Raw genomic sequence first — 16,122 nt, 5'->3', positions numbered from 1 at the left:
GTTTTAACAGGCCAATAATATAAGCATATATCTGCTGGTGTCATTCGGTGCAGTTAATCCATTTTCTGGTTGATCAATAATCATTTGTATAGGTGGCAAATTGAATCAGAGAACATTAATTCCTCTATATGTACAACAGTTTGAAATGTGATAGAAACACAGATAAATAGTAAACACGTGTACACGATTCATGACTACTTCAAAAGAAAGAGATATTATCACTTCATATAATGCTTTTTGGAGTTTATACATAATGATTAACTTAAAGCAAAATGGCAACTACAGTGAAGCCAAGTCAGTTTTCATCATCTGAACTCTCAAGCAGACAAAAATGGCTGCAAATTAGCAGTCATGTAAGGAAGAGAGAGTGGTTCAGATGACATCTGTACATGTACAACATGAACTGGTTCACTCACCCTGACTTCATCCTCCTAAAAAATTTGTGTATCATATATTCTTCAATAACCATCTTGAACAAGAAAATGCTTCATTGTTCAAATGAGCTATCTCCGACTTGATTCTCTTCTCAGAACTCATTTTCTGCTCGGATTTGCGGCAAAAGAAAAATCTCAAGACAAGCTTTGAACATATATGGTATTTGATTGGTTACAGAAATCAAAACAATGCCGATTGTACATGCTGGTTAAGTCAAGTGTGGCTGTCAATCCTACCCTTGAGTTGTTTCTGGTGCATGGCTTTCAGAACCCTTCACCTTTTCAGCACCAGATGGACCAGAAATATCCTTCAGAGACTCAATTTCCATGCTGATTGTGCGGCTCTTTCTATTTCTTCGATCCTGGAAGTGATTTACAATAGATGTTTGGCTTAAATTAACAAATCCAATAGAAGTGACTGATGAAGAGTTCATGTAATATCCAGGACCTCATACATTCAATTCAAACATGCACATACACAAACCAGAGAGGATCCATGGCATTCAACATTTAGTAACCGGTAACTAATCATGAAAGGGACATGCATACGGACAGATGAATTCTGAGAATAAATTTGGGAACATGTTATTGATTACTAGTCATTCAAAAATGTCAAGTTCAATAGATAATTCCACTCAGAGAAGAAGCTTAACACAATTGAATTGCAAAAAGGCTATTGAGTTCGTGTGTACTCCGAATGATGTGTCAGGTAGCAAGGAGCAAAACAAACATCCAAAGTTCCAAATTGTGATAAAAATTCAGATTCTGTAGCAAAAGTTAAATATGAGAGGGTAAGACAATAAAGAGAACAAACCTCTCGGAATGGATATTCATCGGCTTCAAGCATTCTCACAACCTGACTCATTTTAGGCCTCTTTTCTGCTTCAGGATCAACACACTTAAGTGCAACCAGAAGAGAACGCTTTAAAGCGCGTGTTGATGGTTTCACTTCAAGCCTTGAATCCACAACTTCCTCAGCCCTTCTTGTCCCCACCATCATCTTGAGCCATTCAACAAGATTCACCTGTAATGAGGATAATCAAAATATTATCACTTCTCGTGCAAAAGAAAGTTAGAAGCAGTAAATTAGGCACTGCTTAAGTGATTCATACCTCATTAGCAGGACGTGAGTAGTCCACAGGATCCCTTCCAGTAACTGCTTCTAGCAGGAGAACACCAAAGCTGTAAATGTCACTCCTCTCATTTAACAAACCCGTATTGGCATATTCTGGTGCCACATAGCTGAAATTGGAAACAAGAGTAAGTTTCCATCCATGCAATCCTTTAAAAATATCTGTAAAGTGGATCCCAAAACATTTAACATACCCAAATGTTCCCATTACTCTAGTAGTAATGTGACTTTCTCCTGAGTCCAAAAGTTTGGCCAAACCAAAGTCAGAAACTTTTGCATTGAACTCGGTATCGATCAATATGTTGCTAGACTTGATATCCCGGTGAACGACTTTCGGTTCTATTGCTTCATGTAAATAAGCCAGTCTGCAACCAGTAACAGGAAATAGGGGGCTTAATCAGTGGAACTAAGCCTAATGTTGAAACTGCTATATCATTAAGTTAAGTATCCAATGGAGCAAGCACCAACATAAAACTATGGAAAACATAATAATCTTGGCAACAGGTTCCTTGTTCTCTATGTCAAGGATTTAACAATGGACCAGTGAAGCAGATTAGCAGAGAGCACATAGCTGTGTTGTCCAGAATCCTAATGGAGCAAATAAATTGCAAAAGACGTGACTATATATCCTACAAAGTAGCAATATCAATATTCACTCTCAACTTACATTAATGACAATCTTTAGTACACATTAAAAACTGAGTGTTTAATTTTGATACACTAACAGTGTAAAAAGTTTAACATGGCCAACCATTTAGAGATCACCCTAAATATGAATTTTAAAACAGTTATCACAAAATACTTCCACTGCAATTTTACACAAGTCAACAGAAATAATTCATAATGTCCTATGTTTGAAGTTTTCAAATAGAACTTACGCTTTGGCTGTGCCAGTTATAACTTTCATCCGAGCTTCCCAGGTAAGTATTCCTTGTTGGCTCATAGCCCCATGTAGCCATTGTTCTAAGTTACCATTGTTCACATATTCATACACCAGTAACCTGCAAATCAGATGGCAACCACACTTAATAAAAAAAGACAAAGAAAAGAGCTTCAGTTCAAATTTTCAACAAAAAAGTAAGACTAATGCCATCACAAAAATAAAGTTAGTAATGTGATCGAGTATATAAGAGAATATTTGCATTTGTGATATTTTCATACATCAAGAACACCAAGTTTACCTGTGAACTCCTTCTACGCAATAACCAAGTAAGCGCACAAGATTTTTATGTCTGACATGGCCAATAGCTTCCACTTCCACCCTGAACTCTTTCTCTGCTTGTCCCCTGTGAATTCAACATATTATGCAATTATGGAGCAAGTTCAAAGGTCATTTGCTCAATCAAGAAATAGCAGCAATAGATGAAAGTCACAGGATAAACCATCGTGTCCTTACAAGTTGTTAAGAATTTTCTTAACCGCCACCTCGGATCCATTGATCAATCTTCCCCTGTATACAACCCCATATCCACCCTCACCAATCACATTCTCCGGAGAGAATCGATTAGTTGCAAGTTCCAGATCTCTTAGAGTGAACCAGTGACCCCACCCAAGATGAGAAATTTCTGGTAAGCCAACTAGAGGAGAGGCAGTTACCACACCTCCAAATGCCAATGCAGATTGCTTCTTAACAGTGCCAGAGCTTCCTTCTTCCCCTGACATTGAACTAAATCCCCTCTCATGATGATAAACTGAGCTGCACTGACTGATATTATCAGCATCGCTGGATTTGCTTTTGCGCAAATGAACTAAGAACTTGTCAGAATTGTTCTCACTTGCTTTGTCATGAACAGGAATTGCTACATTTTCTGCTTGATCATAAGAATTCTGCACCCCAACCTTGTCAACACTGATGTCTTTTGAGACACGCGGTATTTGTGACAAAGAGAACTTGTCCAGAGATCTCCTAGACTTTCTCCGGAACATCACCCATACGGATAATGCACAAAGAATCAGAACTATAAAAGCGCCAACACCAATCCCAATCAAAACCCATAATTTCAATCCCAGAAACGAAGTCTTCTTCGATAATTCCACATGCAAAGAATTGTTTGCTGACATAGTTGGATCCCACAAGTCGTCAATCAAATATGTCCACCAAACTTTTCAGAGTACAATCAAGACATTCCCACCTGAATACAAGAACATGGTTAAGTATTCAACATTTTAATTCACAGCCAATGTTCAAGTTCATGCAGTGAATCCACATAAACCAAAAAGAACAAAATCAGCACAGCAACTCATCTAATCACTAATTCCACCTTTATCAAAATCAAACATAATCTGGCAGCAGCATTTATAAACTCATTTGCGGGAATTCAGGTATTCTGAACGAAAAATTATTGCGACAGTTGAACAAATCAGAAACCCATTAGCGATCACATCACTCCAATCAGAAAAGCGTACAATTTATAAGGAAAATAAGGAGCTCTCCACTATCTCAAGCAATTCTAATCGCAACAAAATATCCAACAAGACTAAAAAAGTAAACTTGTGAAGCATCACTTATAATGAAAGCGAACAAAAGGCAAACCCAAATGCCAATTTTTCCCAAAAAAAAAACAAAAACAAAAAAGTGGCTCTAAAAGACACAAAGCACTCACCTTTGTGTTGATCTATATCACCCTCCTTGATCCTCTATCTCGAGCACCCACAGGGGCAACAAAGGGCCTTCTCTCTGAACCCAAACAGACCTAATGAGCATAGATAGGCGCAGCAATGGCAGAACAATACCAGAAAAAAACACAACAAGCCCTGCAAAACCCAGATGCTGCAAAAAGATGCAGAGTCTGATATGCAGTTAGCTATAGTGGATTGTGACCTCAAGTGGGTCACAAGTAAACCCAAGGCAAGACCAAGATAACAGAAAATAAAAAATTGATTGGAATGCCAGACAAAAGTATAATTTTTATGAAGAAAAAGAAAATGCAAGGAGAAAGAGAGAAAGAGTGAAAATGACTAGATTTTGGTGTAGGAAAAAGCAATGGTGGTGGGGAAAACGGTTGGTGGGCACTGTGCTTCAGGATGAGAGCGGGACCTAACTAGCTGGAAAGGAAACCTGGTTTGTAATGGAGGAAACCAGAGAGAAGAGAGAGAGAGAGAGAGAGAAACAGTAAAGGGAAAGCAAAAATGTAATAAACAGGTGAAGCATTTATAGCTGGAAGCAAAAAGTGTATTGAATAAGCTAACAAAAAGTAGAGTTAAGAGAGAAAAAAGGAGAGAGAAATAAGAAGTGGGTTGATGAGAGAGAGAGAGTCAACCTCAATCCAACAGGGTTGAACTCCAAACCAAATCTAGCTTCTTCTGAGGTATACTTACCAAACTGTCCTATTTGTATGAACAGAATTTTTTTTTTTTTAATAAAATGCTTACATTTTCCCTTTAATTTTATGGTGATAGGAGTTTGATTTTCAGATTTCTCATTTTTTGCAAACACTCCTTCAATACTTTTTTCTTTATTATTTCCCATCACATTATATATATATATATATATATATATTAATTTTTATTCAAAATTTTGATATATTTTTCTTTAAATTTAAAAGATAAATTGATATATTCTTTAATCCAATTAATTAATTTGTTTGCAAACTAACATTAAAATCTAAATGTATCAAATAATATAAATAACATAAAATATTAATATAAAATCTGTTTAACACGCTAAAATAAATTTATGATAATTAAATTTAAATAATTATATCTATTAATTTTTAAATTTTAAGATTCAAATTATAAATTTAAATTTTATGTCAAAATTTAAGTATTGAAAACATATATATTATTAAAATTAAAGATAAATTCTTTGAGGTATTAAACTTATTTTAAGAATGTAACATCTTTCAACATGTACTTTTTAAACACATGTGAAAGGATTAGTGAATTGTTTCATAGCATATTGGTGTCTAAAGTAAGATTTAAAGACTATTTTTTATAAAGTTTCATTTCATCTTATCTAAAGAAATGAATAAACTTAATGCTTACACTTTATCATAAAGGAAACTATTTTTTACAATATTGGATCAATCTCTTGGTGTTATTTTGAGTAATACTGATAAATGTTTACTTTATTAGTTAAAAAATACTGAAAACAAATGATCTAATAAAGAAATAGGAATGGAAAGAGAATAGATGAAAAATATTTGAGTACCTTAATGCCATATCTGTCCCTGCACAATAATGGTGATGCAATTGACTGTGGAATTTGGATTTTGGATACATAATGGTGAAGGGATCACAGAAAATTTTGACATTTTTTGAAAGTGTAGCTGGCATTAAAATTTATATTCTGACCTTTTGTTTTGGTTCTTGCAGATCGCAAATTGTAGTAGTGGGAACATTTTTAGATTGTTTCCTTATACTCATCAATGTGATGCCTCTGCAACTTTGCAGGCTTAGCCATTACCTAGGTTCATGATGATTCAATTGCACATGCAATATAAATAAATAAATAAATAAAAGTTAATTATGTTTTTTTTTCAAACTTTGAAATATATTTCATTTTCTTAAATTTAGTTTATTATTCAGAAACTAAGAATAATTTGTAAAACAATTTTTTTTCTTTTAAATGTAGTGTCTAGAGATTGGACATATAGTTATTTAAATATGGGTTAAATATGTTTTTGGTCCCTTAACTTTTAGTAAATTTTGGAATTAGTCCATTTTAAAATTTTGGACCAATTTAGTCCTTGATCTTTCGAAATACGTGGATTTAGTCCTTTTAATCAAATTTTGGTAGGTTTATTGGATGTTTCGTACGCATTTCAGAATTGTATTTGAGTTGTTTATACTGTTTGACACATTTTTGCTTTAATGTTAAGTCAAATACTATTATGAAACGCGCTTGAAATGTCAAATAAACTTAACAAAATTTGATTAAAAGGACTAAATTCACGCATTTCAAAAGATGGAGGACTAAATTGGTCCAAAGTTTCAAAATGGACTAATTCCAAAATTCACTGAAAGTTAAGGAACCAAAAACATATTTAACCCTTTAAATATTAAGTAGTAAAATAGTTTTTTTGTGTTATTTCAAATTTAAAAGAGTAAAATTGATTTAAAGTGTGTTTGGTTTAGCATTATACCGATGTGATTATAAATTTTTAACACAAAATTTAAGTTTGTTTAATTTCAAAATCAATTTAAAATAAAAAACTTCACTTTCGAAAGAAATTATAAATATCAGTTTCTGCGTCTATGAAATCGATTTTTTAACACAACTCCAAATTAAGTTTGTACCCACAGATTTCATTGTTCTAATGGAAATTTTATTGTTAAAACAAGTGGTTTTTAGTTTCAATTATTGGAATTTAGTAGGGCTGTGTAATAATACATTAATTGAAGAATAATTTGTTACCAATTAAAACATTAACACTAAAAGTTATTAAAACCAAAGACAAAGAATATGCTTTTTATTGAGAAAATGTCTTTGCCATTTATGTCTTATAAATATTTTAAAATATCACGACCCTTAATTGTAATTAAGTCCATTTATGTACTTTTATTAATTAGTTAGTAAATGGGAATTAAGGTATAGTATGCATTACCTATTGTATGTCTATCAAATTATGATCGAAAATCCAGCTTTAAGAGAATATTTTCAATACATATTTATAAGTATAATAAGAAGATATTACAACAATTTACAATTATAATTAACTTAAAAGCCAGTATTTCATATTATGTTTAATTTTAAAATTCTACTATAATAAGTAATATCTGCTTTTAACATATAGATAACATTTATTAATATTTTTTTGTCCTTTTACATAATGTGTGCACGTTAAAGAAACAAAAACATGAGTTTTTATTGAGAAATATTTATGATATTTAAATAAAAGATATTAATTAATTTTAATGTGATTTGAAATTAATGTATATTTAATACGTTTTTAATTTATGCATTAAATATACAGGAATATTTGTCTCTTTTCGCATATTTAATTTATCATAATAATTAAAGTTAACTTAAATTCATATTGTAATTATTACTTTGACTTTTTTACATTAAATTTTATTATTATTTCAGAAAAAAAAATGTTCATATAATTACTTTATATGATTTCATATAAATCCCAAAACAAAGGACTGGAGAAAATACTATCTTATAGAAAAATCACACAAACATATAAATACACACATATACATATATATATATATATATATATATATATATATATAATTAGAAAGGGACTAGGTGCTATTCTTTTATTATAAAAAAAAATAGTACAATGTGCCAGAATGTTTTGACTGTGAAATCAGAGTTTTAAATTCCAATGGTCTGAGAGGGGTAATTTTGTCAATGTGGTTTGACTAAACCTAATTTTTTCTTACTCAAATAATTGCAACATTGGATTAAACAATTGAAGCTTTTTTCTGAGTATAATCATGGCTTTGGAGGCTGAAAAAGCCACCAATAGAGGAAGAAACACAAACTTTCATTTTAAGCATAACTTTTTATTAAAGTGTGACCCACACAAAACCATTGCAACTTTTCTTTCTTTCCAAAATTAATTAGCCACTCTTTTTAGATTAATATATCTTAATAATCTTTATGATCATATCACACTAATAAAAACTTTCTTTAAACCTTAATTTTGTCCCCAAACGACACAAATTATTGAATTCTGCTTAATTTCTTTATGCATGTTTGGACAAGTTTATCTAATCAAAATTTATAAGAATAAAAATAAAAATAGAGGTCAATTTCTCTTACAAATTAAAATTAGTTGGTCAATGTTCTAATTAAACTAGTTAAAAACTTAAAAAAAATGTTTATTATTAAAACAAATGAATTTCTCCATGTTCCGTAACAAAAATTCTCCTTTAGTTTCTTATTGATTCGTACCTAACATTTTTCAAAGTAGTTTATTTATAAAACTATTTTTTATAAATATTAAAATTACTTAATTTAAAAAAATCGATTTTTTATAAACTAATTTTAATTTACAAATTATTATTTTTCTTAAAGGATTTAAAAATAGTTACCCAAATGCTACGAGACAACAAAACAAATGTGATAGGAAGTATATATTCAATCTTATTTATACAAAAACTTATCAAATTAATAATGAACATGGTAAGTAAGATTTGTATCTGATCTAAAATTAAAAGACAAGATAAACTCATTGTAGAGGAAAAAAAATGAATTACATTTACATAAAAATATACTCACCAATTAAGTTGATATTCTCTTAAAAAAATGAGTAAATGGTTCTTAAATTTAATTGATATTTCATGTTGTCACTTTAAGGTGATAAGAGCCTTTTACCTCATTTTCATCTCACAATGTCTAAATAAAATTAAAACACTTAAATCAGTATTAATGTCAAAGGTTAGGTGCAACTATTTTCTGCCATAATAAAACAAAAATGGTGAAATTTGGTGAGTGACATTGATTTGCTTTTAGATTTGTAATTAGGAATTTGAAAATGAGTCAAGTCTAATTAGTCAAATTGTTTAACTTGCTACAAAGTCAGTCTAAGCTTCAAAATTTTAAGCCTAATTAAATTATGGTTTAATGCAATTCATTCAAAGACTTAGTTGGCCACACTAATTTTACAAAAGGATAATTTATTTTATTATTTTAGCATTAATGTACTTATTAAACCAGGTTGAATTTTAAGTTTGGGTTAAAAAATATTAATTAAAGATTTAGATATCAATTTATTTTATCTTAAATGAAAATGTTATATGTAATTGTCATTTTTTATCCGCAGTGTTTTGAAGAATTTTCGTTCAGATAGAGTATTTTAAGAATTTTTTAATACTTATTTGTCTCTTTGTTTGATCATTTTTAATAATACTTAAAATACATTATTAATAATTAAAAATAACATTATATTACAGTATAAATTAATTATTATAAATTTAAAATAGAAGTTATACATTATAAATATTTATTTGTTTTAACTTTTAATTGTAATATGTACTATATATTCAAAATATTTATTTATACAAACTTTAATAAACTACACTAGTTGAATATAAATAACTACAACCCATATATCCACTAATACATAATTAATATACAAATCATAAATATAAAAGTCATATAGGTGACCCATCACCAAACTACCATGTAAATTAAAATATTCTTTAGTGTTCTAACTATTACTTATCATTTGTACAAATTACAACTATAATTGATTATATATATATATATATATATATATATATATCAAGAGTTTGAGATGGTCTAAAGTAAAATTAAAAACATGAGGTCTTTTATTTTAAATTTATTTTTTTTGTTTTTTTATGAACAAATTATTTAATAAATTGTCATAATTAATTTTATTAAAAAAAAATTTCAATCGATAATAAGGTTAATTCATTTAATCTTTTTTAAGATATTGTTAAGCCACCTACATTTTTCAAATCATTTTTCTTATCTACTTTTATAAATCTATTCATAGTTTCATTCTTTGAGGATGCAATTAAAGTTTCAATTCTTCTCTTCTTTTTAATTTTTGAATAGCTTCATTCAAATTTTCTAATTGACGTATCTATATATTTTAATATAAAATAAAAAATTATAATATATAAAACATTACTAAAGATAAATATATAAAATGAATGAATTAAAACAATAAAATCTGGTTTTTGTTGTCAATAAAATAAACTCGATGGTAGACTTATAGTATCTTGAAGTCTCAAGTCCCTTTCTCCTTATGTCTCAACTTCTTCGTAAACTTGTAGAGTTTATTTTAAAATTAATCATTAGTAAAAGTAATTAAAAAAATATTTGTTCTTCTCAAATTGATGGTAAGTTTTTTTCTTTCTAAACTTGAATTATCTTTCTATAGAAAATCCAACTTTGAATTATGCTTCAACTAATCTATTATCAACCAAAAGACTAAATCTTGATCTAATTAATAGTTTTGTAGCAAAATATTGTTTTTTATCGATATATATGCAAAAAAACTCTTGAAACTCGTAAATTGAAAAATACCCAAAAATAAAATTGGATAAAAGAATCGCATTTCTAATTCTAATACAACCAAAACACAAATACAAAGAAAAATAGACTAACCATGGATGATGATGAAAAAATTGGTATACATGAACAATGTGGGATTCAAGGAATGTAATCTGCCAAAATCATAAAAAAATTACTCTTAGGAGATAAGAGAGTAAAAAGAGACAAGAGAAGTCACATAGAGACAAAAAGATAAAAGAAGAAAATAGAATTCAGATTAATTATATTAGAATGACGATTACAATCATTGTCTTTTTTGTAAACAATTTACTAAATAAAGGTTTTAACTCATTAATATATTAGTAGTAAAAAGAAAAATTGATGTCTAAAGCGAGTGCTTGACTTGCTTCACCTTTAAGTCGGCCCTCTCTCTCTTTCTCTCTCTATATATATAATTTATGAATACATATATAATTATGTTCATTTTTAATATAGATTAAATTTATCAAGTTATACTTGAATCACTTTTATTTAAAAAGACATAAATATTTAGTTGTATATTAACGAAACAATGTAATATCTCATATATTTTTTCCTTGAAGATGTATATAAAGTATGTCTCATTATCAACATGTAATTTTTGGAATAAACTTTATGATTTTGTATGCAATCTTATTTTGTACACAACTTATTTTGGAATAATCTTTCTTGATTAATTGTCAATAAAAGAAAAAACAATCATTATATCAAATTATCAATAATATCTTGTGTATTCTAAAACATATATGTTTCCATCTTGTTTTGACTAAATAATATCTTTTGTGTTCTAAAAGATATATATTTTCACTTTGTTTTGACTAAAGGTTGTAGCGGAATAGTTTTTTTGTGCAATGATCTTTCTCGACCAAATTACCATATTTCTTAATAGGATAGATTGATGGGGAGATATATCTTTCTAACTTGGCATCTTGGGGACCATGATCATCCTTATGATTGTAAACATGTCGTTAAGGTTCCCATTAACCCCTAACGGGCCAAATTTGGTTTTCACTTATTTAAGCCCATATCAATTTCACCACTGGACCCACTAAAATTAGATCACTTCTATTGAGTCTAACTAAATGTAAATAAATAATATAATGCTATAAATAATATGTAAAGCCCACATTAAAAATAAAATTTCTGACACTAATCACCTTTAAAAGCACATTAGAAAATTCATCATCAACTTTTCTTATGTTTGAATAATTTATACACTCACTTTGTAACAGTCTAATACATAAATTTTCTTCTACGATCTACTCTTTGTTATCAAATCATCAATGAAACATTGGATATATCTTTTCCTTAATGAGTTTCATGTTTAATATTACAAACCTAGGGACTACAATATCATTTCAAGTATTCATCACACATATAACTCAAGTTGTATCAATTTCAAAGGAAGAATAGTTTTGCCTCCAGTGGTGAATCTTCGACTAATATTTTGGAGGTGCTAAAATTTGGTTGAATTACTCTTTTGATATATTTTTTCGTCCAAAAATGTCAAGTTGATCCTCTAATTTTTTAGTCTCAATTTGGTCTCTATTTTTTAAAAATTGATGTAATTTGATTATTTTTGTTAAATTTCTTGAAGCGGCAAGGATTTTTCATCAAAATTGACACTAAGATTATGTCAAGTACACCAAAAAAGGAAACCATCCTTATTTACAACTTCAATGTTGATGAAAAAATCTTAATTCGATTCAAGAAATTTTACAAAAAAAAAGACCAAATTGTATCATTTTTTCAAAAATTGAGACTAAAAGTAATTGGAGGACTAACTTGATATTTTTGAACAAAAATAAAAACAAAAAACGTAATCCCATAATTTTTATATAAACTAGTAAACCATTGTATTTAATATTTGGTTAAATTACTCTTTTGGTCCCTGTATTTGTCAATAAATTTCAGTTTGGTCATCACGTTTTTCGTTGTCTCAATTTGGTCCTCATTTTCTTTAAAATTATTCAATTTGGTCCTTACCGTTAGTTTGACCAAACGGTGTTAAAGTCAACATCATGTGTAAATTTCTGGTTTTTTTGAATTTTTGAATCTTTTTTTGAATTTTTTTAAAATTTTTAATTTTTTACACATGTCACTTTATATTTGTGTTACGTGTCAAAATAACTCAATTTGGTCCCTATATTTATTTTTAGTTTCAATTTAGTCTCAATTTTTGAAAAAATGAAGTAATATTGTCCTTTCTTAAATTGACACTAAATTTACTTTTTTATAAATCTTATGGTGATATTCTTACTAAAATTAACGATTTTATTAAATATTTCTATAAATATTTTAAATTAACTTTAAATTCTATACAAAACATTAGACTTTCGTTTTGTTTTGAACTTTAAATTTAGTTCCTAAATTTATATGTGATAAGTTATTTGATTTTTAATCCTCACTAAGTTTGTATAATATGATACACTTGATGCCTTTATATATGATGACAAAATTGTGAATTTTTGAAATTAAGTTTGGGGTTTAACTTTGTTTAATAATAAAACTAAAAAAAAACTTGTTTAAAAATATTTCTACAAATATTTAATAAAAATGTCAATTTTATTAAGAATATCATCATAAGTTGTATACAAAGATTAAATTGAGTGTCAATCTAAGGAGAGACAATATTGCTTCATTTTTACAAAAATTATGACTAAATTGAAACTAAAAACAAATATAAGGACCACATTGAGTCATTTTAACACGTGACACAACTGTGAAGTGACATATGTAAAAAATAAAAAATAATAAAAAAAAATTCAAAAAAATAAAAAAAATCGAAAATTGACACGTGGCGTTGACTTTAACACCGTTTGGTCAAAATTAACGGCGAGGACCAAATTGATTCATTTTTAAGAAAATGAGGACCAAATTGAGACAACGAAAAATTTGAGGATCAAACTAAAATTTCTGGACAAATAGAGGGAACAAAAGAGTAATTTAACCTTAATTTTTTATGATAATAAAAATAATAAAATTATAATTATAAAATTAAATATAAATAATTTTTATAATTTTACTATAATTAATTTTCATTTATAATGATTAAGTTTAAAAGAATAATGAAATAAAAAAAAAGGTTAAATTAAACAAATGATCACTTAAAAGTTGATATTAATAAAATAATTAATATTATTTAAAAAATATTTAAAAGGTAAAATTGAAAAATAGATGTGAAAAAAAAAACTTTTCTTTATATAGATAGATATATTTGTATAAACAAATTTTAAAATATCAAATACATAAAATATATTTAAAATTTTAAAATTTTAAAAATATATTTAAAATTATATATTATATAAATGTAAAAGAATTTGGGGGACCATGGCCCCTTTAGTCATAACAAAAGACCGCCAGTGTTTGCCTCCAACTTTAACACTCATACAATGTTTGGGCAACCATTTCTTAAGCATCATTCCAATGCTTAAGCGATATCATTTGTTGTATAATCCTACAAGTTCTAGAATCACAATTCTTCACCAACACTTGAGTATGAGCACATAGTAGCATGGTACCACCCTCCACTTCAACGCTAAAATGACCTCGTGTCACTTGAGCATCCCTTATTATAAAGAAGAGAAAATTGTCTTGGACTGTCTTTCACTCCCTCATTTAGCTATAATCTTTGTCTCTAGAGCATTCATGTTGTTACTTGAGCGACATTGAGTGATACGTACAATGGTAACTCAGTGCTTTAGCATCACTTGCTATAACATTTTTTAAAATCCTTTCAAAATTTTATTTCACTACTACTACTAATAATAAGCATCCATAGAACCAAGGTGTTTACCATACAAAAAATTTATACAAAAGAGTATAAATAGGGTTAAACTACCCAAAATCATTCCCAATGTATTCTATTAAAAACTCACTTAAAAGAGTACCTATAAAAATATGCAGAAATGTTAGAATCCTAAAAACTATAAAGAAATTGTGGGAGATGGGAGAGGGGGGGGGGTGTTAAAGCAATAAATGATATAAAGAAATAAAACAATATAGAATACATGTTGATATGGTTGAATTCTTCATCAACTATCATTTAATTATTATTCATTTAATTTATAAAGATCCCAAATTAATTAAATAAGCATAAATTAATTTGTTAAGACTCTCACTTACTACATTGTCTACAAGTGAGACTCTATTTAGATTTCACATGTTTTATCATCTACATGTGAAGTCTTATTTATTCTTTTACCCTTTAAATCAAGTAAACAAGTATATATGGTTAGTTAACTAATTAATTAATTCATTTAATCTCTCACCCATGTCACCGTCTACGATTAAGATTCTATTACACTTCACCATTTTCTTCGTCTATGAATAAAGTGCAACTTAAACTTCACATGTTTCATCGTTTACATATTAAATCTTACTATGTTACCAACCAAAGGTTATAAAAAAACTGACAAGAATTCTAACTAAAGAAATAAGATTGAATTATAAACAATTGTTCTAAAACAATCTTAATCAAAATTTAAAAAGAATATAGAATAATATACTTTGTTTTGAAGAAAATTAAAAAAAATTATTGCATATAACTTCATAATTGACTATGAAATTTAAAAAGAATCATCTAATATGGTTTAGTCTTCCATGTGGAAGACCACCTAAAACATAAAGTGATGAGGTGGATGATGGAATATGGATTGGGTGATAACTCCAAATGCTCGATGTTTATTGCCTTTTGTAGTAATTTTGGATGGATTTTGTTGCTCAGATATGTTGGAGATTCATAATAACCACTTTAGTTGTAGGACTTGAGAACACACAACAAAGCTTTAAGTTGACAAAATTTGTTTAGACTTTGTGTAGAGATTGGGATAAAAATTAGTTTAAGTTCATAGAAAATAAACAATATTTTTTGGTGTCAAAAAGTCTCCTAAATCCTGTGCAAAATAATAACCTTAGCAACAACTTTATTTTGCAAAAAGTTCAACTTAGTACATGATTCAATGGACCCCAACGCATCAGATGATATGTACTAGACAAGGTCTTCTAGATTATACATATTAGACGAAATCATCAGACAATATATAGTAGACAATTCCATCAAACGATATTATTGGACAAGTCTCAATAAATGACTTCATCAGACGATAACTTAATAGACAATATCATCAGACGATAACTTAATAGACAATATCATCAGACGATTTTGATGAAACACAAAATAGACATGTTTAACACTTCTAATTTGTCTTGAATCATCTTTTTCATTATCCCATATCACTTCCTCGTTTATTTAAGCTTAGGGTCTTAGCTTTTCTTAGGAACTAGAGATTTATCAATTTAGTCATGTTTGCTTCATTTATAGTCATTAGACGATTCATTATTGTTTATCTATGAAATATTTATGAGCTTGCTACAGTTCAACTGTACAAAGCATGGGTTAACATGCTCAAGAAATGTCTATGCATTTTATCATATTATCAAAACCTATAATTCCTAGATATGTTTCGTTAAGTTGTCAAGGAAAATTTCATAGAATAAATCTTCTAATTAGATAGTAACACCTATTTGTAACATGACTTTAAGAAAAAAGTTTTTTTTTTTATCTTTAAATATTTTCCGAATTTAACTACACACACTCT

The 16,122-nt window shown here is 28.3% G+C and overlaps 1 protein-coding gene across 1 annotated transcript; it reads right to left on the bottom strand.

Annotated features, from left to right (window-relative positions):
- Positions 1-198: 198 nt before the first annotated feature.
- On the bottom strand, positions 199-4,741 carry LOC114188333 (putative receptor-like protein kinase At2g42960). Its single transcript, XM_028076927.2, has 8 exons — positions 4,170-4,741; positions 2,963-3,698; positions 2,748-2,852; positions 2,445-2,567; positions 1,761-1,931; positions 1,547-1,676; positions 1,249-1,458; positions 199-796 (listed from the first exon to the last, which is right to left on the bottom strand). Exons 2-8 carry the CDS (start codon positions 3,625-3,627, stop codon positions 668-670), a joined length of 1,533 nt encoding a protein of 510 aa, XP_027932728.1. The 5' UTR covers positions 3,628-3,698; positions 4,170-4,741; the 3' UTR covers positions 199-667.
- Between the last annotated feature and the right edge of the window lie 11,381 nt (positions 4,742-16,122).

This window comes from Vigna unguiculata, chromosome 6 (assembly GCF_037176805.1).
Source record: "Vigna unguiculata cultivar grain cowpea cultivar isolate G323 ecotype 2 chromosome 6, ASM3717680v1, whole genome shotgun sequence".
NCBI lineage: Eukaryota > Viridiplantae > Streptophyta > Magnoliopsida > Fabales > Fabaceae > Vigna > Vigna unguiculata.
Note: the sequence above shows the minus strand (reverse complement) of the source record. Positions and strands in the feature narration are given on the sequence as shown.

What these genes read in the sequence shown, in the direction of transcription:
- LOC114188333 (XM_028076927.2), bottom strand. Translation starts at nt 3,627, where the DNA reads ATGTCAGCAAACAATTCTTTGCATGTGGAATTATCGAAGAAGACTTCG. An exon ending in AAGAAAATTCTTAACAACTT is followed by an intron (nt 2,853 to 2,962) that starts GTAAGGACACGA and finishes TTGAATTCACAG; the next exon opens with GGGACAAGCAGAGAAAGAGT. An exon ending in ATGAATATCCATTCCGAGAG is followed by an intron (nt 797 to 1,248) that starts GTTTGTTCTCTT and finishes AATCACTTCCAG; the next exon opens with GATCGAAGAAATAGAAAGAG.